General features: G+C 41.7%; 1 protein-coding gene across 1 annotated transcript; it reads right to left on the bottom strand.

Annotated features, from left to right (window-relative positions):
* Nucleotides 1-14,896: 14,896 nt before the first annotated feature.
* Nucleotides 14,897-17,582, bottom strand: BTG1 (BTG anti-proliferation factor 1). The gene is made up of 2 exons (XM_052667709.1): nucleotides 17,200-17,582; nucleotides 14,897-16,189 (listed from the first exon to the last, which is right to left on the bottom strand). The coding sequence occupies exons 1-2, from the start codon at nucleotides 17,345-17,347 to the stop codon at nucleotides 15,825-15,827; spliced, it is 513 nt and encodes a 170-aa protein (XP_052523669.1). The 5' UTR covers nucleotides 17,348-17,582; the 3' UTR covers nucleotides 14,897-15,824.
* Nucleotides 17,583-22,180: the final 4,598 nt, after the last annotated feature.

Genomic DNA, 22,180 nt, shown 5'->3' with positions numbered 1-22,180 from the left:
GCCTACAAGAATGCAACATTTCCCTCAACAAAAGACTGGGAAACCAGCTGACAATGACCACTCCATGGAAAAGAGCAGGATAATTGTATGAAGCAGTGCTAAGTGAAAGTTCAATCACTAATGGATTAAATGGTAATTCTTATAAATAGAAACTGTTATGGAAATCAGTTGTGTTGGTCTAAATAAATTTCCTGGGACCAGAATAAAATTTTGATTCAAAATAAATGAAAGAGATGGAAATCCCCCAAACATCTTTGCAGTTTGAACCCTCATGCAAAGTGTGAGTACTTCCCAATGGATATTTCATATTCCATCAGTATTCTTGCAGACATAGAGGACCGAATGGGGGTGTGAGTTAATGGAAGGTATGATCCAGGTTGAGCATTCTGCCTTCTTATCACAACATTCCTAGCTGCTTGGTGTGTTTGTATCTGGTGTGAGTGTGGCACACTGTGTCAGGAGGAGAGGACAGAATTTCCAAAACTGTGCTTTTCAAATATTCTTCTAAGCGCTAATGCTAGATGATCTTTATTTGCATGGGAATAAGAGGTCAATTTCCCAAAAAAGAAAACCACAGATGGCAAACAGAACAAACAAGAAAAAAGCCCTTGTCCGGTAGCAGAACATGGGATGGTGCACCCTTACCAGGAAGTACTGCTGCTGATCTGTCAGTTAGATATCAGCACTGCCCTTAGCAGAGTGTTTGGTAGGATAGCTATCTGACTGCTGCATGCACATATACACCCTCTTCTAAAGGAACATAACTATCATTACCCAGTGCATTTTTGCTTTTTGTATCTTTCACATACCGCTACAAAACCAGAGCCTTGTTATGAGATTATCTCTATTTACCACCCCATACAGTGTGTTTTATTGTCAATATAGTTCTCAGAACATTCATTTGTGTGGACTAGCATGTTAAAATTTCAACAGAAAACTGTACAGGAGGAAGTAGCAATATCTATAGATTAACCTCCAGAATTTAAAGTAGCAGAAAGATTCAGCAATGTTACACACAAGATACCCCTGTAGCCTGAGCTGAGTCAGAGCTGAGGCAGAGGCTGTGTTTGTGTTGAGTGTGAGCTGATGTCAGAGCTTAGACTGTGGCCCAGAGAGCCTGCAGTCCCTAGAGCCTGTTCTATCCCTTCCCTTATCTTCCTTTTTCCTATTTCCAACTGGGAACAGTTGATCAGCAGTGCTCTGACCACCTGATACTAGGAGCAGACATGAAGCAAAGCAGGAAAACTCTGCCAGGACCACAGATTTCTGCCATTTCATCCAGTGCCAGTTTAACCAATGGTTATATCACATGTGCTTACAAGTCCTAGCTCACTTTCCAGAGTTGGCCCTTGATAGCATATAAGAGTCATGACACCATTTGCAGAACATCTAAGCTTATTTTGACGGTTTGAACAAGGCAAATGGAAAAGTGTTAAAGCTTGAAACTAAGGTTTTGACCTTGGCTTAACTTGTGACCATATACCTAGATACAACTGCCAGCATCTTTATATACTATTTTAAGGGCATTTTGGTGTATTCACCTAATGATTGCTTTCTTAGTGCAGACAGAAGCAAATTCACTAATGAGTAAAATTTCCCATTATCTCTTAATGCTGTGCGCTGTGGAATGAAAATACAGTCTGTCTGAAAGTCAGCAAAGATACTATCATAAGCTTTATTGAATTGATCCTCAGGTTATAAGACCTGAAGAATACATGGAGAAGCAGTTTTTCATTTTCTTTAGAGATTTAGGGAAAATCACAAAAGCACAGGTAAATTTACAACAGAAGTTTGAGATACTTTTTCTTTGTTTCCAGAAGAGAAAGAAATGCAAATGATAAGTACCTCTTTCAGAGATACCAAATACTTTGCAGATTTGGATTAAACTGAGTGAATTAAGTATGACAGGTTGAAATAAAAAGCATCAGAAACACAGAAAACTTTGCTTTTCAACATTTGCTAAGCAAACCATGAAGGTTTCTGATTATAGAATGTTTTCATTTGGAAATGAAACTTTTGAGAATTTTAGTGGATTTTGCTTTGGGACAATTTGAACATTTACTTCTACTCTGTGGTTTGACCTCTAAGTATATCATTTCTGTAAAAATAATCTTTAGTGTATTTGTAATGACATAACACTTATGTAACCCTGAGGAGAAAAAAAAAACCTAGCAAATTCCCATCTACTGTATATCTAATGCAGGATAAAGACAAACAAAGCAGGTTGCTCTTGGGCATTCACACTTCTCTTACAGGTTCCTTATTGGGTTTGAGTTAGGGACCTTAATGATCATCTAGTTCCAACACTCCTACCACAGGCAGTAACACCTCCCACTACATCATTTTGCCCAGGACCCCATCCGACCTGTCCATGAATGCCTCAACACCCTCACAGGGGAGAAATTCTTCCTAATACCTAATCTAAATATACCCTCTTCTAGTTTAAAGTCAGTAGAAAGAGGTTTCTAATAAGCCTGGACTCTCTGATGATGCAAATCAGCTGCAACATTTGCAGCACTGCTTCCCAGGGCTGCTTCTAAGGGAAGAGCCACAAAAAGGCATGGGACCTTGTTTTCCAAGAAGACAAAACCACCACCGAGGTGGCTCACACAAGTTTTCAGGTCCCTGAAGTGCCTCTAAGCAAGGATGTCTAACTCTGTCAGCATTGCAATTTAAACTCATTTTTAAATGGCTTGATGCAGCTGCAAGACACTAATGTGCACCAACACTGGTAAAGAAAGATGACCATCTGATATCAAGTGCATAGACAGGAAAGGAACCTAGGGTTTAATCTCAGCTTTCATTTCCAGTCACCAATGTATTTAATGAAATAAGAGGTAAAATCAATCAAGCATCTGTTTTTCAATACTGTGGTCCATTTTGAAACGTTATATTAAACCTAGAGATGGCCGAATCCACAAACAATCTCATGAAGGCAACTAATTTGCAAGCATGAAATGGCAACTGATGCTTTACAGTTGTAAGATGTATTTGGGACCCTAGTAATTACTAAAACATTAACTGAAACAACTATCCCTTGTTTCTGTCACACATTTTGCCGTGTTTTTATAAAAACTCTGTGCCTGTTTTTGTTTCCCACCTGTATTTACCTTTTCTCTGGTCACTAAACTCTGAGCTCAAAATGAAAACAGAATGTAATAAAAAATAGGCGTCAAAGTGTGAAAATGTTGCAGTTAACAATTTTCAAAGCATCAAATAAGTAGAAAATCACCTTTGCCATTCAGAATCCTTGGATGCCTCTTCCTTTTCCTCCAGGCTTCCTGTATCAGCTCATGTGAATATATAGAAGACTTATTTTCATAGTACTTAATGCAATCAGTATCTGTACGTTACTTTATTTCTACCAAGACACTCCCATGCTAATTTAGACTTGACTCAACTCAGAATAGTGAAGCAACACGAAGTATTTTAAGAAAGCACAGTTTATAGGTAGAAAACAATCCTGCAATTTGTTAGAGAATCAAAGTTGAAAACAACAGTCCTTGAAAAGATAAAAAGCACCTTTAAGTGTGTATGCATCGTTGATGTTAATGGAAGGAGAATTCTTCCTCCCTAAGAAAAGCATGATCCCTAAATACTCTTATAACTTTTTAAAGATACTGCTTATCAGGACAGCTGCAACAGGCACAGCTTTGGAATTAGGTGCAAAAAGTAAATCTATATATCTTTAATGGACAACAGACCCATATATAAAGAATGACTGCCAAGCCAGCTTGATACAACCAATTACTGTTCAGGGAATGCAGATAAAAATGAGAAAATGCTCCAAATATAGAAGTTTACATATTTGTAAATTCAGAATTTAAAGACAAGAAAAAGGTCCAATAATCTAGTATTTTGTTAGCTGTTCTATTTTTTAAACACATACCACAAGCTTGCACATTTCATCCAGTTTTCCTAATATGAAACCTACTAACTTACATTCAACTTTAATATATTTTCCAGAAAGTCAAATGGTCTTGATTTGCAAACATAAGAAAATGGGGCCCTTGGTTACTTTGGTAGGCTGCTGGAAGGATTAAACCTTCTTTGTAAAATAAGTATGTTCTATTTCCAATCCAAAAAATGCCTAGATCCAAGCATTTCCAAGACTTTGCTTTTCATTATCTCTCTCTCTGTAGAGCTGCAGCATTCTTGGTCACCCAGTACTTCATGCCAAGAAGCTTCTTGCAGACTATAAGGTGAGATCATCTGTCCTGGCTTTTTGATATGCTATCTGGAATTGAAAGCTGAAGTCTAAGCACTGCGAAATATTTGAATTCTGAAAGTCTTCTGGTGGCCTTGCTCTGTCCTCTCCCCAGTTTCTGAAATCCTTACTGTGACAGTGCTACCGACAAGACAACCAGCTTCCTGGCAACAGTCATGCCATATTTCAGAGTAAAATCACACCTCTCCTTGCCCAAATTTTATGCACCCAAGGGTCTCACTGGCTCTTTCTGCTATAACATCGTTCTGTTGGCTAACACTTTTGCTCATCTGCTGAGCTGCAAACTCATTCAGTCTAATTTCTGGGACACAGTTTCCCATTGGAAGAACAGAGGACAGATATTTCTTACTTCTAAATAAGTGACTTGAATATGTTTCAACAAGATCAAATATATCATAAATGGACTGTTTATTGAGTAATGCAGATCATTCAGGATCAGCACTTTATTGTCCTTGTTTTATGTTCCTCCAAATAGTGGTATATGGGCATTTTAAGAGCAGAATTTTTTCATGTGTTTCCAAAACACTAATGAGAATTCTTAATAGCATTTTTACAGTACTGGTCCCGACAGAACTTCACTAGAAACATTTCCATTCAGTGATGAGTCTCCATTGACAGTCTTTTTAAGAACAGCCAGTTCTATTCCATTTATTGTGTTCTGTGATACATTACACAGTTCTTAACAAAGCTATTATGACTGGAAAAATATCCAAACAAATGGCAGTTCTGTATGTTAGAGCACCAAGGGACAAATCCTGTTCTGAATGAAGTCAAGTTGTGCTTGGGAATGTTCTTTGTTGAGAGCAGGAGAAGACCTGATTTAAACATTTAAACCACAACTCACTCCTATAGCACCACAAGCACAGAGGAAACTCATTTGCAGCAATCAACAGCATCTTTCCCTCTAGTCCAAGGTAATGATAATCTATTCCATGTAATCTAAAAGGCAGTAATCAACCAGGAAAGTTTTTACTGGCTTTGACTCAGATGTGCCATTAGCATTCACAAGTATAGGCAGCAAGTCAAGACTGAGTGGCAGCTGACTTTGAAAAAAATAAAGCACAGCAAAATAAAACAACCCACAATTATTTATTTCTAAGCGTATTAATTTACAATTGGGATAAATTCACACCATGACCATATTAATGGATCATAATGAAAAAAGCATGGTCTTGCAGGGTTTTGTGCAGTCAAAATATCCAAACACTCAGAGGAAAGATCGTGTTTACATTTCAATGAGGGAGAAAATACAGAGCACAAGACAAAAACAAGCAGAACTCCTATCATTTAAAGGAAACACAAGTGAAAAACTGCTGAGAAATGATTAAAGCCACTGGGCTTGTATGCCACTGTGAAGATGAGTCCCTTCCTTCCCACCATCACTGATCACAGAAGTTTTAGCTGGCCAGATAACCAGTAGTAGGAGGCAACCTTACTTAGAGCACATTATAAGAAAGATAAGATGGTGTTCGGGACACCACCTAAAAAAAGGGACATGTCTTAGAGCCTATCTATTGCTTTGTGCTCCGTCAATGACCCTGGCTGCTCTTCTCTGCCATGAGTAAGCATCTTCTGTGACATGAGACAGCCCTATTTCATAAGATGACAACTCAACATGACCAGTCCTCCTGCTTTTTGTGTTAGTTACATAACACATCTCAAAAAACAAAAAAAAAGACGCGTTCACGTCCTCTTAGAGCATCTCTTAGAGCTGTTCTCCAGGAAGATGAGCTTAAGAGGTCTGGACACTGGACACTGGGAGTTGGTACAGGGAGAGAGCACAACAGGCCATGAAGAAGCATTCTGGACTTGGGGAAGAAGGGACATGCCTCTCTAAAATTATTTTCCCCACCTATAGATCAGTCTCTGAATCTAGATAAAAACAAACCAAATTAATTTCAACTTAAACTGATGACAGCTATGCTACATTTAGTTCATAAAAGAAGATATGCTCATAGATTAAGGATGTTAAGACTTGTAGGTGAGATTCAAGAGGCCTTGATTTCAGACTTCCATAAATCAAGCTCCTCCAATTCCCTCCTCTCAGGATCAATTTTTTCCAAAAGGCAGAACTTCACATAAAAAGTTGAAATATGAGAATTGTCCCCAGGTGGGCAGAGAATGCTTTCCTGCTTTTGGATGTATCCACCATTTTTTTCATAAATTTTATGCAATAATCATTGTTTAAACCAATCCAGAGTATTTGCAGATGTTTTTAAGCCAATCTCCTCTTTTATAGCAATGATTTAGCTTCTTGTACATTGCATGGACAAACCTTTGTGGACACATAGTGTGTATGTAACAGTACTGTTAAATATTTTAAGCAACCTGAGCGTTCTTGAGAATGTAAAGCAGTGTGCAGACCCACCACTGGGACAGCCAATCAACCACAACTACATCTTCCAAAAAAATTTCCACTAGAAGGATTTTTTTCTTTAGAAATAATTAGCCAAAAAGCTCTTCTTGCAGTTTTTGTTAGTTCCCCTTACCCCAGTTAGAATAACTGGCTTCCATATCACGGCAGCAACCCTATCCCCTGACCGTATGTTATCTGCAGCCCAAGCTGCATCCACGCTGCTCATAGCTACATCTGGAAAGTAGGCTGCAAAGAAAATAATCACTTGGGAACCTAATTCCGGCAAATCAGCACGGTGCTTTATCTTGGAGTTGAGCAATATATAGTAACAGTAGATGCAGTCAAACACATACCAAACTCAAGGACCGTGAAAATGAAGGATAGGATTATCCACTGAATTGTACATGTATAAAGTCAGGTTCCCAAAGCACCGCTGCTGTGCTACCTAACAAGAATGTAACATAAACACCGCAGGATGGTGTCCCACATTCTTGTAGGCATCTAAAAAGCAGTTCTATAATGCCTGCATGATTCCTAGCAAGCACACGCAGTTCAAAAGCAAAATTTGCCAGCCTTGCTAGCACAGAAGCCTGGGGCAACGTGGTTTAGAATAAAAGGAAACGTTCATATATACACAAAAAAAGAGGTAAGCTAAAATTAAAAGCTTGGTTTCTGTTGTTGTTCTTTCCTTTCCTATAAATTCCCTTGTTTGTCCCAAAGGACAGAAGATAAATGTGTATATTGCAGCCTATGTGATCAGACATCCTCTCAACAACTATAAACAATAGGACTGTGAGTCACGATTAGGTTGAAATTACATTCAATTCTCTTCCACTGACTCACCATATGGATTATTTGCCTGATCTTTCGCTCTCTCCACTCCCTTCCCTCCGCACAGCTCACACAGAACTTCATCCTGACAATTCAGCACAAATGTGCTTTGCCATACACCTCAGCTCTTGACATCAGGTGAAAACAGCAGCTTGCAGGGCTCACACAGACGGGTGTTAAGCTCGCAGTGCCTCCATTAACGCAGCCCTCGGCCAGAGGCTGCTATCTCCTCAGCAGGTGTGAGAGCAGCACTTGGATGCCACTGTGTCTGGGGTCTGCCATAGCACAAATCTAGCAACCCTAACAACTTCAGTTCATTTCGAGCAAGGGTCAGAATGGCCAAGGAATGTACCAGACACACTTTCTGCTACCCCATCTACCAGAAGGGCAGTTTCTGTGTAAGCAGGGGAAAGTCTGGGTTTGAATAGTTACATTTTAACCCACTGCAGCTAGGCCAGACCTACTAATAGCCAATCAAGGCTTTCATTTTTCATTTAAAAGAAAAAGGCGAAGACAGCCTCTAGTCTTCATAGCTGCATAAAAAGCGTTGAAGCTTCGAGTTCTAAATCTTCAGATTGTAAATAAAAGTGCTGACATTTATTGCTTTTAAGCAAATCGCATACTGGAGTGTGACTCACGTACACTGGAACAGGCAAACACCGAGGCAATCATGTTGAGAATGAGATCATGATGCAGTATGTGTGCAGCATTCACTTTTCAGTCTATTCACTATCTCTATTCTACTGCAATAAAGGGAAAAATTCTTTTCAGTCAATAATAAAGATTTTAATGTGCCTTCCAATGCCTATGGAAATAATAAAAACCACATTTCTGCCTCATTGAGAAGGCTTTTGACACATACTTGATCCTATAAAACACTGAAGGGCAGATGACGTATTCACATGAATAAGTTAAGAGGTTTCATGGTACTCATAATGGTGAAATTAGGAAAGTACAAAGATTGTGGCCTTAGAATCTAAAAGTGCAAATCCAATTCAAAATCCAATCTTCCTTCTACTGATTATAAACTGATTACAGAGGGATGTTTCTGAAGATAGGATTATGCACCTAGAAAGGGCAAGAAAAGGAAATCAACATATAAGAATTGCAGAATTAGTCATGGGGTTACATCAGTCTGATAATTCAGGAGACATTTTGTACACTTGTCAGCTTGGCTTGGAATTAACTTCTTCAACTTCAGTAAACTCTACTAATGATTTCAAACATGAGTGACATGCATGTATTTTTCCTTTTGAATAACTGTGGAAAATACCACTTGCAGGACTCGGCCAGTGTTCCGCTGTTTGAGATGCAGGACTTGTCATTTCTGCAATCAGGCTCTGAAGATATTCACAAGAACATTTGCATGAGCAATCAAGCTCATATTTGCTCAGGTGCCCCTCTGAAAAGGACTTACATCTTTGCAACATGCTTTTCCTCAGTCATATTACAAAAGCCTCATCTTGGTTAAACACATAAAGTGTGATAAATAACATCAAAATGCATATTCTAGTATCTTAGTCACACAGAATCAAGATCCTTTACAAACATGGCACTAAACATATTATTTGCTTTAATGTCATCCTGATTCAGACTGATATTGCCATTTCCTCTGCTTTATTTTTTCCCTACTGATCTGAATGCTTATAATGCAGATGATGTTACACTGACTGCAAGCCAGGGAGTTAGAATATAGGCTGTAAATGACAAAGGAAGCAAGCAGGCAATGGTTAAAGAAAAGATTACAAGTTAAACTTAGTGAAGCAATTGCAAAGGTTGACATAATGCCACCAGTATAAATTTATATCATTAAGTGTACCAAACATGGATAGCTTAATCTTATTTTGCATGTATGATATAGAGCCCTTCACACTTGGATAACAATTTCTAACTCATACACCACTGAACACAAACAATATCAGATAGAACCAACTGCTGTGGTGCACTTACGCAGGAAAAGGTGCTCAGCTCCACTGAAATGAAGCTTTTTCTGGTGGTTCATGTGACTGTTTACTGGGAAGTCTCCTGTGTGACAAAGCTTTAGTATGAATAAATCTAAGATTCTAAAGGTATCTTAGCTGCACTGAATTTATTTTCAGTCATATTAAATCGATTAAAATATGGCAAATATTCCTTCAGACAAAAATTTTTTTTTAAGCAGCACAAGAATATTCCAAAAATCTGCTCAGCCAACAAACAAAGCTGAGCTGCAAATTCACATTTGTAAAATTGAAACAGCAAAACAGAACGTGAATGTATTAAGGCACCAGAAGTAAGAGGAATCATTTTTTCTCATGTGCGTGCATTTACCATCTTCAGAACATCTGCAGTGACCTGTGAGTTAAATCACTAGAAGCAAGGAGTTATGATGACCCACTGAAAAAGATTTTAATAATTATATATATATATGTCTTTATAAAAGAAAGTTATTTGTGCCTCTGGGTATATGTATGCATACAAAAATGAGTTTAAAGTTCACACTGGAAAGAAAGAATGCATGGGTGAAGGTTGTCTTTCAGTATTCTTTCAAAGTACAAGATGTCTGTTAATGAACATGTTTGCTAGCCAGTAGAGTACTAGGGCAGACACCCATAATTAGTTGGTTTTAGGTTATAAAAAGCAATAATAATGGAATTTTGTAGAACAGCAGAACAGCAAGGGCATGCTGTTGAAATATCTCATTTGCAACCAGTGTCAGCAGATGATACTATAAGGACTAGAAATCTGTCTTTATGCTGATCTTGGAGTTTGAAGCTGTACCTAAGCCCTAGTTCTACATTGGAGCCAGTTGGCTGAGGGCTGAGCCTGGGAACGCAGCAGTGAAAGGCAGGCAGCATCCCCAGCCCTGTCCCTGTTGTTTGGAGCCTCAGATACTGCAGCTCCTTGCACATATTCAAGGCTGCTCCAAGAACGCTCAAGTTCTCCTCCCCTGCATCCTCAAAATCCTGACCGATTAAATAGTTGTTTATCATTTTATTCAGTTATATAATCATCACATAATACAATTGTACCGGATTTTACAATGCCCTAGAGAAATGGCAAAGCTAGAGGCCATTTCCTGACATCCAAGAGATAAAAGCATCAAATAAAGCTACACCTCTCACAAAAACTTTTAAAAGCTCATCGCAAACCATGATGAGATACTGAGAATCATGAGAATCACAGGGTGAAAACACTTCCCTGCGCATAAATGAATTTAATATCATCATAGTCCTATTTCCCTTCCTTGTGTGCTGCCCTGGGAGATTTTCGGTGAAGAACACCTCAAAACTCAAAGATGTGATATTTCACTTATTTTCATTAGTTGAGTCATTTCTCAGTGCTAGCTATGTATTTACAGAACTACAATATGACAAGTATTTCTTGTCACACATAAGTCCTAGCAGTCACGTGGATCCCTCCCGAACAGCTGGGACAAAACGTTCTTGTTTAGACAACAATGGTTAGGAGATGGGGAAAGCTGCATCTTTCAGAAATACAAGGGCACAGAAAACTACGGCAGCTCCATTGGACACAAAGTCGCAATAACTCAGATGCAATCATTTATGGTAAGTCAGCCATTTTACTGTTGACCTACTTTGTATCAGCAATAATTTGTCACAGTGCATTCTCCAACAGCTACTGAAAGAAAGGTTGAAACCATACATTAAAGCATAGTGTCAAAGCAACTGATGTTAATTATACCCTGCAATTCCTTTGTTGATGAAATTGTCACTTCTAACCATTAATACAGCATTTACTGTCAAAGCCCAGCTTGCTCTACCAACCTTTGAAAGCCACTGAATTAACATCCTGCTTCACAGTATTCACTTCATGCCACATTGGAATGTAAATCTAAAACGTGTAAAAATAACCTCTGCTATTACACCAAGAATGTGTAAATATACATTCCTTTTTAGGAGAGCTATTTATCTCCACTCTATACATGTTTCGCTCTGTAAACTAAAAACAGCTTTAATGTTCTTCAGTCAAGTGGCAACCTCTGCCAATATGAACTTATTTTTGCTAAAAATTATGACTTCAAATAGAGGAAACTTTGGAAAATGCAAAGTGCTACTTGATTTATGGAAATTCAGAAATAAGCTTTACATAGATAGTAAAGAAAAAAAGCTATGTTCTTCATTTTATTCACTGCTAAATAACCTGTGCAATAACAAGAAACCATATTCTCAGCGCATAAGTAAGCAAGGTTAATTAGAAGGACATCTTATGTGGATTTGGTGTTCACGTTCAGTGACATCTGCTTAATTTGGTGACAGAAATGTTTACAAGCATCAGTACAAACTAACCACCCTGGGAACATTAACTGGATTCTTTATGGTTTGCACATCAGTAAACTGTTTTGCAAGGTCCTAATGCAGGAGTTCCCCCACTACAAAATCATCTCTTAAGCCATTCTTTTAACCTGTTTAAGGCTGACACAGCCAAGAATATACAGAATGGTCATCATTAACTATGACACGAGACAGCACCATCTTCTGATTCCAAGTTGTCTTTAGTGACGACTAGATTTTTTTTAATATATATCTTGTGAACTATTCAAGTTCACACAAAATCAACAGAAGTAGATCCCAAAGACAGTACCTTCCCAAAAGAACAGTGCCCATGTAGTTTATTCCCAAGATCTCATGTAGCCTGATACAACCAACCAACCATCAGAAAATCCTGTGGCACTATAAGGCCCATCATACCAGATCTGCCAGAAAATCCTTGTAGACTTGGTAGAAAAGTAGAACACTAAAATCAGCATTATTAGAAATTTAATGAAAGTCTTTAGAACCTCTATTCAGACCTAAGAATGATCCTAAAGCCTACAGGAGAAAAAAATTATTATCTGAATGACTGCTTAAAGCAGGTGAGTATCTGTGGAATAGGTATGAACAAAAAAAAAAAATCACAACTGCAAGGAGAAAAGAAAGAAAAAAACCCCAAAGATTCCTGAAGAACACATATAATACAACTTGCTCTAGCAGCATCATTAATGAACATGAAATACAAAAGTACACTCAGGATCTGACACCACAAGACACAGTGGGGAAGCATCCTCTGAGAAAAAGAAAGATTTGCTCACCTGGCATAAACATGGAAGCAATTGTATACTTAAAAAAGACATTCACTGAAAGGTCGGCAAGTTTCAGCAGATGCTACATAAGTCTAGGATATGAGTTCTAATATTAAGTTGCACAGAGCTGAACACTGACAGAACAACAGGATTATTCAGTACCTTGCAAAGAAAGTCCAGATTATTTAACGTGCATTTGGCAAGCAAGTCTCGAACATGCTTCTCTCATCTCTAATATTTTCATTAGAATGAGAGTCATGGTTTCATAACAGCAACTTAAATAAAATTCTGAAGTGACAAACATTCGGCTTACTGCACTGTTTGTTCTACTTGAATCAAAACACAGGATTGGCAACAGCATTGGCAGTTACTCCATTTCTCTCAGAGTCCTTCCTATGCCCTGCTGCCTCAGTATGTTAAGTATTTTTAAAATTAGACAAGGGCACATTGTGTGCACATTGGGGTGTATTTAAATTCCAGCTGGAAGAAATCCCAATAACCGAGGACACAGGTTGTGCCAATTACTAGTTACAGCTGCAGTTAAAAAATCATGCCATGAATGAAAGCACCCCACCATAAAAGGACTAAAATGTTAACCATCTAAGGGAGCACGCTCATTCTTAGATCAGCATCACACACCAGCCTCACAGATGAAACACTTGCTGGCTTGCAAGGCTATGCTCAACTTATCAATATGATAGTACCAACAGCTGATGCTTTCATAATTTACACAGCTCGTGTCAAAGACCAATTAGATAGCCAATCTTTCTGCTGCTCTTATTGCACAGCAAAGACGACTACAGAGCATCATGACATACCAAGCCCAGCATAGTCAGCAGCACATTTCATAGAAGTTGAATGTTGCTTCACAGGAAGCCAAGCTCTATCTTTTTCTTTCAATGCAGGCACAGCATATGCTGCCTACGGCCATGTCATGCAACAGAAGCATCGCTTGAAGAAGTTTATTATTTGAATAAATCCATTAAATACTTCACAATTTGGAAGCATCATCTTGTAAGTGTAATTTTTAAGGTGTAAAGATGTGAAATTATATTTCAAGTATACTTAAGAGTAATGTCTGTACCCCAAAGCAAGCTCATTCCTAAGCTTTGACAACGGATCTACTACTACCAGTTCCAGATGGGTAAGGTCTTTACAGTTCATGGCTTCAGTAGCCATTATGCTTGCACTCATCCATACTAATAAACCATCCTTCTACACAATACTATTGGAAATATAATAGCAATCCTTAAAGTGCTGACAGTTGACATACTTTTTTTTTTTTTTTTTTTTTTTACCATGACCTACATATGTATTTGTAAAGCTGAACTTTCAAAAAAACTGTGGGAAAGAAATAAGGAGAAATAAGACAGTTTAGCCTTAGGTTTTGCTTACACAATTATTTGAACTGGATGCAAAACATTACTATTACTGTATTGTAAAGCCTCATACTCCTGTAGGACCTGCTGCAATACACTGCAACTCTGAAGTTCAGTCCTGCCCATAAGAAAGCAAGGTGGCAAGTAATGATTGTTTTCTTTTCCTTCAGTGCAAAAGCACTTGCTCTCATAACATAAGTGACCAACTTGGGTAGGCCTTTTATTAAATGCACACAGAACAAAGTACACAGGAGATAAGGAACAGAAAGTTCTTCTCAAGCTTCACTCCAGCACTTTAACAAGTGTAAATAAAGTGGTAAGGAATTTCTCTCAAGTGTAACTAAGTATACAAATGGTATTAGTGTAGTGCTTAAGTGAATCACGTCTCCACATCATTCATTAACTTTGAAAACCCATTTAAATATGGGCTTCTCACTTCGCCTCAACCAATCTTTTAAGTTCGGGAAAAAAAGATCTACATACCTTTTGTTGAATCCCATCTTAATGATTTCTAAAGTGAAAGTCTTGCATCTGAAGAAAGCAAAAGGCGAGCAACCTTTTCTGTAGAGTGGTTAACCTGCTCGTAAAGCTAAGGGACATTTGTCCCAAAAACTCTTAATGAGCAGGGAATCCATCAAGGAGCAACTGAAAACTTGTGAGCAAGTAGGTCAAAATGGACATTTAGTTTTGCTAGATCCTTCATCAGGAAGCCAAGTAAACTTTAATCCTCTGGATTTAGTCAAGTCATCTTTGGTGGATGTTATTTCTGTACCTTTTCCTCATATCCTGGAATTATTGGCCCTGGAGTTGCTTCCACATGGACTCATTTTAAGTTTTAAAATGACATGTAAATCATTGTGTTCCCTTAAACTTTCCAAGCATTTATATACAGCGAGGTCTTCATCAATCCATGCCTGCATCGAGTGTTCCCTAGTGTCATGGTGCCAGTGATACTTTCAATCCTTTGTAGTACCTATTTTACATCTACTGTGAGACAAAAATAGTTTAACTGGTCCTGTGTAATCACGACAAGAGATTAATTAAAATGCCAAGATAGGAAACAATTTATTATAGAGAGAAGAAAAATTTCTCATCCAAAATATAGAAATCTGTACAACTTTGCCACAATCAATATACATGAACTGTACAAATTTACACCAGTTCATAATTTACCAAATAAAAGATGACTAACAAAGTTCACAAAATAGATGGTGGTTTGTGGAAAAGACTTTTACCCAATTAAGAACAAGGAAATTACAAACCAGACCTCCACTTTCTAAAAATAAGAAGTTTACTCAGTCTTAGAAAACTACAAGCTAGCAAATGTACAGATAGCTGGCTGGTGCTAACACCACAGTTCAGACAGTGTCTTTATATGGTCTTTTTTTAAAGCCTGTTGCCATGGCAAACTCTGATCACTTGCTACTTCTGAGGCCAATGTAAAGATCTGACCATTTCCCCAGGTCATACTTACTAGTTTATCTTATGTACATTTATACACAGTTGTAAGTGCTAGGTAAAAGTCTGAAAGATAAAATTTCCAGTACTATTGTGTTCATAACAGTAAGTCTTGTTACTGAGCTGCCAAAAATGCTAACAATTAATAAATGTAATAGTGCAAATTGACTCTGCAAGACATACTGCAGAGAATCACTTTATAAATACAGATTGGAGTCGAAAGAATTGGTGTAGAAATTAAGTAAGATGTCTTGGAGAAACTGACCCTTCCTAGATCTTCTTCACTCCCTAGCAAGTTGTAATCATTTTGACTCACAGGCTATTAAATCACTGAAAGGTACTGTCCAAACTATGGCACTGTCACTTTAAAGAATACCACTCTAACGTGTGCCAGATCTTCACAGCTGTGACATGGTTTAAATTCCATAATCCATCCCCTAGAGGTGCCCACCCAAAGTAAAAACCAAACTTATCCATCCATTTTAAGGTGATCCATCCACTGACTATATCTTAACCCGATACAGTCATCATATTGTAGCTTTTGGAAGGGCTAGTTCTGCCCAAGAGAAGTTCCTCCTTACAGCTTATTCTGCTGTCTACCATTTGCATGTTGGTGTTATTTTGGCTACCTCCTGCTGGTGCAGCTTCATACAGCACACAGATCGAGCCATCCTCTCCAATACGATAGGACACTTCATACGGGTCAACCCATAGAGTGAGTTCGCTCGGAAGAAGCTGGAACAGTTCCTGACTGCTCAATCCAATCCGCTGTGCTGCCTGTCCAATGAGAGGATCCATTTTATGGTTGATCCGGATACATCGGTAACCTGATCCCTTGCATGGCTTTTCTGGGAACCAGTGGTGCTTATAATGTTCTATAAAATAAAATAAAAAAAAAAAAGATTATCCTCCTTAATTCTGCATCCAAAAAAGTGCACACTGATTACTGTTGTCTTACAAAGTTTCACAACTGTAGGTGTCGAGATGCTTATTTTAGGATCAGCTGATTTGGAATATCATTGTGGTCTCTCTCTGCGATGATTTACAGAAGTGCAGCATCCCTTCGGGAGCACTCATGTACGCTTATTGTTTTGTGTTACCATACAGAGAACAATGTCTGCCATCTGAAAGGAGCGAAACAACTTCCTGGTATTCATCAAAACGACTATAACAAAGTGCTTACAAAGCACTTTGAAAAGCACCATGAACCGAGAAGCAGCTTTTCAGCATAAATTTTGCTATTATGCCCATGCCTTAATTCTTCAAATCCTAAGAGCACCTAAAAATGATCAGGAAAACAACTGGGCGACATTTATGGGCTCAAGTTCTTCATCCCAACTATCTTTTCAGACTACTTTCCCAAGTGAGATCTACTGCTTAACTTACCTTCGGAGTTCTATCCCACCCAGCACCCTGCAACCACTTGTGGCACGAGGTACCAGCCACCGCCAGGCAGCCTAGGACACGAGTTGGGTGTTACCAGCCCTACGGGGCAGCGAGAAAATTATCGGTATTTACTCCCAACCCGACTTTTAGGGCGAGTATAAGACGTTCCCAGAAGAGGAACTGAGTCACACAGTCTATTTCACTCGACAAAAGAGCCATTTAGGAACATTTTCCCTGCCGGACACGGGACGGCTGGAGCTGGAAGCGCGGGTTGCTCCGAGCGCTTTGTCTGCGGGATGTGCGCGGGGGGTGAGCGCACCGCGCCAGGAGCGCTTTGTTTACAGCCCCCTCCGCCGGGGAGCGACGCGGCAGTGCCGAACGGCGCCAGCAGACCCCGCCGCCCCCACACCCCCCCCCCCTCGACCGCCACCGGCGGGGCGCGGCGGGGCCGGGCTCGGTTTTCCGGCCCCGCGGGAGGCGCGGCTCCCGCCGCCCTCACCTGCCAGCAGCTCCTGCAGGCTCTGGCTGAAGGTTTGCAGCTGCCGTTCGTTCATCAGCCCCTTGGTGCGCAGGAACTTGGAGATGAAGGCCACGGCCGCGGCGATCTCGCGTATCATGCTGGCCCGGGTGTACAGGGCGGGATGCATGGAGGCGGCGACGGCCGGCAGCCAGCTCTCCGGGGCGGCCGGCGGGCACCCGGACGGGGCGGCGGGCGAACGGAGCGGAGCGCGAGCGGCTTTAACTGGGTGAGGAATGGGTGGCGGTACCCAGATCACATCCCGGGGGCGGCAGCCTCCGCCTCCTCCTCCTGCGGCAGGGGGGCGGCGGCAGCAACGGCGGCGGCCGCGGCAGCACTCCACGCATCTCCTGCTGAGAAGGGCGAAGGGAGCCGAGCGCCTCCCGCCGCCTCTTATAGCTACGGCCGGCCGGAAGCGACGTCGCAGCGCCGGGGGCGCGGCGCAGCCAATCGGACGATCGCACCATCGTGACGGCGGATGGAAGGCGGCGCCTGGAGACGGGGGGGTGACGTAATCGGTTGTAAACAAATAGAGCGGGGGCGCGCGCGACGGGATGCGGGGTGCGCGCTGTGCGGGGGGCCTCCTTCCGCCCCCGGGCGCCGTGCAGACAGCGGCAGCGCAAACGCGCGGCTCTGGGCTCGGCCCCGCGCTGTATCTGGGGAGAGCAGCGACACGTCAGCATGGGGCGGCCCGGGCCGGCACAGGGAGTGGGGAGGTGTGAGCGCGCAGGCGGCGGCGGTGCCGGCGGGGCGCTCGCTGCGCGTGCTCGGACACGTCTCCGGGCACGTCCCCCAGTGTGACTGCGGGCTTGTCCCCGCGCGGGGCCTGCTGTTACCCGCTGCCCGCGGGCGGCTCTCCCTCTTCCTCCCTCGGAGCTGCGGTGGGTACCGGCGTCCCAGCCTGTCGTCCCATCGCTGTTCTGCCCTCTGTTGAGCGTGCCCTTAGTGCCCCGAGGGGCTCCCTGCAGGGGGAGAGGAGCGAAGCCACGCTGTAGGGCGGTCCGGGGGACCGAGCCGAAAGGCACGCTGCTCTTCGTGGGAAGAGCCTTCCCACGGGGCCGAACCGCAGCCCTGGGCGCCCAGAAGTACCCGTTTTGGTCTTGCAGGCGTTTCCTGTGCGCTGCTGAACAGCACGACTTTCCTTTGTGCAGTCCGGAGACGAGAGGCTCCCGGGAGGCCCCACTGTAGCCTTCCATTACTTGAAAGGAGCTTATAAACATGAGGGGAAGACACTTGATACATGGACTGATAGCGACAGGGCCAGGGGGAGTGATTTTAAAATATATGGGATTTAGGTCAGGGAGTAGGAAGCGGTTCTTTACTCGAAAAGCTGTGAGGCAGTGGCACAAGTTGCCCATGGAAGCTATGGGTGCCTCATCCATGGAGTTGGCCGTGTTGAAGGTCAAATTGGATGGAGCCCTGCACAGCGTGATCTGTTTAAGTTCCTCCCACGGCAGAGGGATGGAACTGGATGTTTTAAGGTCCCTTCCAACCAAAACGATTCAGTGATTCTGTGATTCTTACTTGCAGTTATCCCAGCCTTTGGATTGCTTGCTTTGCATGGGGGTGACACGGGTTGGTTGGGAAGGCTGGAGCGTGTTACTTACCTGGCAGTGGCCAAGAATAGGGTGAAGCTGCAGTCTCCCCAGTGCTATGCTTCTCCTTTTTGCACAGGAGAGATAAAAGCAGCAGCAGAAATTCTGTATTTTTGTTTTTTGGGTTTTTGTTGTTGTTGTTAGAAGTACAAAGTGTTAGCTTCATTGATGGAAAATTCATTTATCCCCTTGGGCATATACACTGCCCTTATGCAAAGGTGCAAATAAAATGCTTGTTTTTGTATATATGATGTATTTACATGTACAGCATTTGCAGTCAGAGATCAGATATCCAACCATTAAGGATGCGTGAAAACTCCTAATATTTCTTTATCAGTAATAATAATTTAAATAGAGGATAAAAATACACCGCTTTTGCTTGTGTGGCGTTAGGGATGAATCTGAATAGCACTGTATTTTTTTCTGCACTCGTGAGCTATTCTATCTCAGAGCCTCTGTCTCAAGGGACTGTCACTCTGACTGTCTATACACAAGGGAGATGTGCAAAACACCTTCAAGAGATAATCCTGGGAGCTTAAAACCACAGCTTTACTGCATGCTAAAAATCTTGGTGTAGGTTTTAGAGCACAGTCTCATCTGTTGTTCCCCCACTAACCTCTGTATATCGCATTAATGATCCATGAGCTGTCCTGTCCTATGAGGAGGGAGGAGCTGACAAACTGACCCTCATCTTGGTTCTCCGCAGATGCTAAGTATCCCTTCTTCCCCATTGCTTCCCAAGAGTATGTAAAGTGCATTCAGAGCAGCCATTTTTGACCTGTTCGTAGCTTGGAATTTGCTGTTCTTTTTCAAGCCTCAAAGCAGCAGATGATTTTCCTTCACAGTGAGGTCCATTGGCCCTTTGTTCTTGTGCAAAATCAGCATCGCAGTTATGAAAAAATAACTACTGAAAGTACTTCAACAGAAAAGAGCATAGCATGAGCATAGCACTTGCCACCTTTTTTTGGATCTGAGCTTCATCTGGGCCAATTTCTCATCTCTCTTGCTTAGTTCCAAATAGAATCAAGCTCAGGAGGAGTTTCAGAGACTCCAGTGTAGATAAGTTGTCTTATGCAGGTGCACCCCCAAACAAGTTTAACAAGCTCTCCTCATGACAGCACAGCTGTTATGGACAGCAAGGCTGTGCAGATCGGGTTTGAATCATCCCCTTTGAATTTTGCATGAAGAAAATGGTAGCATGCTCCTTATCTCACACTCTGTGATAGGGAAAGAAATGTAAAGATTTCCTTCAAATGTCCTGCAAAGTTATTAAACTCAGACCATTTGCCAATCAAGAAGTTCTGTTAGTTTCTGTTACTTCCAGACAGTTACAGCCTGTAAAAAGAAGGCCTTGTCTATTAATGAATAAATGGCTGTGCAGATTCCAGTCTGCTAGTGAGGAATGAACTACCCTGGTGTTCTTCCTGCAAAGCCAGCAAGGAATTCAAATGTAACTTTAAGAGTAAGGTTCTATGAGATGTCCACTAGCAGGACCCCGTCCCAGGCCGTAGGAGGGAGCAAGGTGCCAGGAGCTGCTTTTGCAGAGAACTGTCTTGTTTTCCCAGTCTGGCCAAGCCTGCCTCCATCTCAGTGCTATGGGAGAATAGGAAAGCAGCTGGTGCTGCTTCCTGTCTGAGAAATGCTCCCAGAGATCCTCATCTTTAAAGTATGCATGCTGTTAGTGATGATGAAGTCTTTGGCATACAGCTCACAGCATCAGGGAAAGCTGACTTTCCTTGATAAGACTTCAGTGGAGAACACCAGAGAAGCCGGTTATACCTTAGGATGGCTGCTGGTTTATTCCTTAGCTTCCTGCCAGAATGCCAACGTGTTTTACTGACCTACTATTTTGCTCTAAACTTTTTTAGCACCAGTACATCTTGGGGAACATGTACAGGTGTTCGTCTCTGCTCTGGCATCTCCAGACTTCTAGAGGAGGAAGCTAGGTCAGTAGTACAAGATGCTCACGGATACCTTGACAGCAAGGCACTGAAGGGGATGAATGCAAACATTTAACAACTGCCTTATTCATCTGATCTGATACTTTAAATGAAGCAGTGGCCCTAGGGAGAGAAAATAAAGAAAAGAGTTTGTGATCATATAATTAAAGACTGCATCATAATGTGCACAGAATGGTTGAGTTAAGGTTGTACTGGCAACCCAGCTTCTGATATTTCCTAACTTTTAAGCAATACACTGCAACCTTTACAACATTTCTTTCATGTTGTCTTTGCAAGCACTGTTTCTCACTATTGGTTTGGTGGGAGCCCAGCATTTTAGGAGTTCTGTCATCTTGGAAACAAGTAATACAAATACAACTTTTATCTGTGCCCCCCATTCACGTACACACCCTATAACTATTGCAACATGCTCTTTTCCCAGCTTTTTCTGAAGGAAACTATGGAATGCACTTCATGGTAAGCGAGAAGATCCAAGAATTCAAAGAAGAAGAATGAGAGTTACTTGATTTTTTAATTTGTTCTGGTTCTAGAACCTGAACTAATGCATACTTGTTTATGAAAATAAATGCGCTGTATGTGCAGTATAGATAATCTTCCTGTTTGGGGAAGTATTCTTGACAGAATAAAGAAATGTAGGAAAGTCTGAGGGAACACTGAACTTCTGTTCCAGAGACAGAAGTTTGTAGGTTTTGTGTCCAGCACTGCGTATCCATGTGCAGCTTCCCCAGAGCCCCAGCGCCATGCCAAGGGCTCCCACTTTGTCCTGCAAAGTTTCCAGTGAGGCCTCCATCCAGCCACAGAGGTCCTGGAGTCCTTCTTGGAAAGACTTTGGCCCCGTGAATCTTTTTAAAATGGGACAGGAACATTTGGGCCACCCCACTACTGGTGAATGTGCTGAGGTTCCTGTCAAGGGGCATGTTGGGCCTGTGGGGATTTAATGCGGTTTTGTGGTTTTTTTGCCTAAGACTGGACCCTGAGAGCAGGATGCCCTTTGTATTCTGCTATCACAGGACATGGTTAGGTTTGTGCCTGGGCTCAGAAATGTGTCATCGGTGGAGCGCACTTGCAAAGAGGCGCTGTGCAGTGGGGCTCTGGTTGCAGAGGCCCTTCTCTCAGCTTGGCATTACAACATTGAAAGTAACCACAGTTTTATCCTCAGAATGTCTAGGGGTGAAGAAGCCAGTTATATTCTTCCAGAATGGAGCAGTCTTGGCTTTGAAAACTTAAGATAGACTAATGTGAGTCAGAGAAAGGCAAAGTCTGAATGCGACCACACTGGGAACCTCCCTTTCCCTCCAGCATGCCTACACATACACAAACTGCATTTCTGGCCTGTTTCATCAGGCACTGAATCCCTCAAACCACTTCTCCCACAAGAAGTCTCTTTGCAGCCAGTGGGACAAGGCA

This window comes from Tympanuchus pallidicinctus, unplaced genomic scaffold, assembly GCF_026119805.1.
Source record: "Tympanuchus pallidicinctus isolate F22 unplaced genomic scaffold, pur_lepc_1.0 scaffold8, whole genome shotgun sequence".
In the NCBI taxonomy this organism is placed as follows: domain Eukaryota; kingdom Metazoa; phylum Chordata; class Aves; order Galliformes; family Phasianidae; genus Tympanuchus; species Tympanuchus pallidicinctus.
The sequence above is the reverse complement of the archived record's forward strand: the minus strand, read 5'-3'. Positions and strand labels throughout refer to the sequence as shown.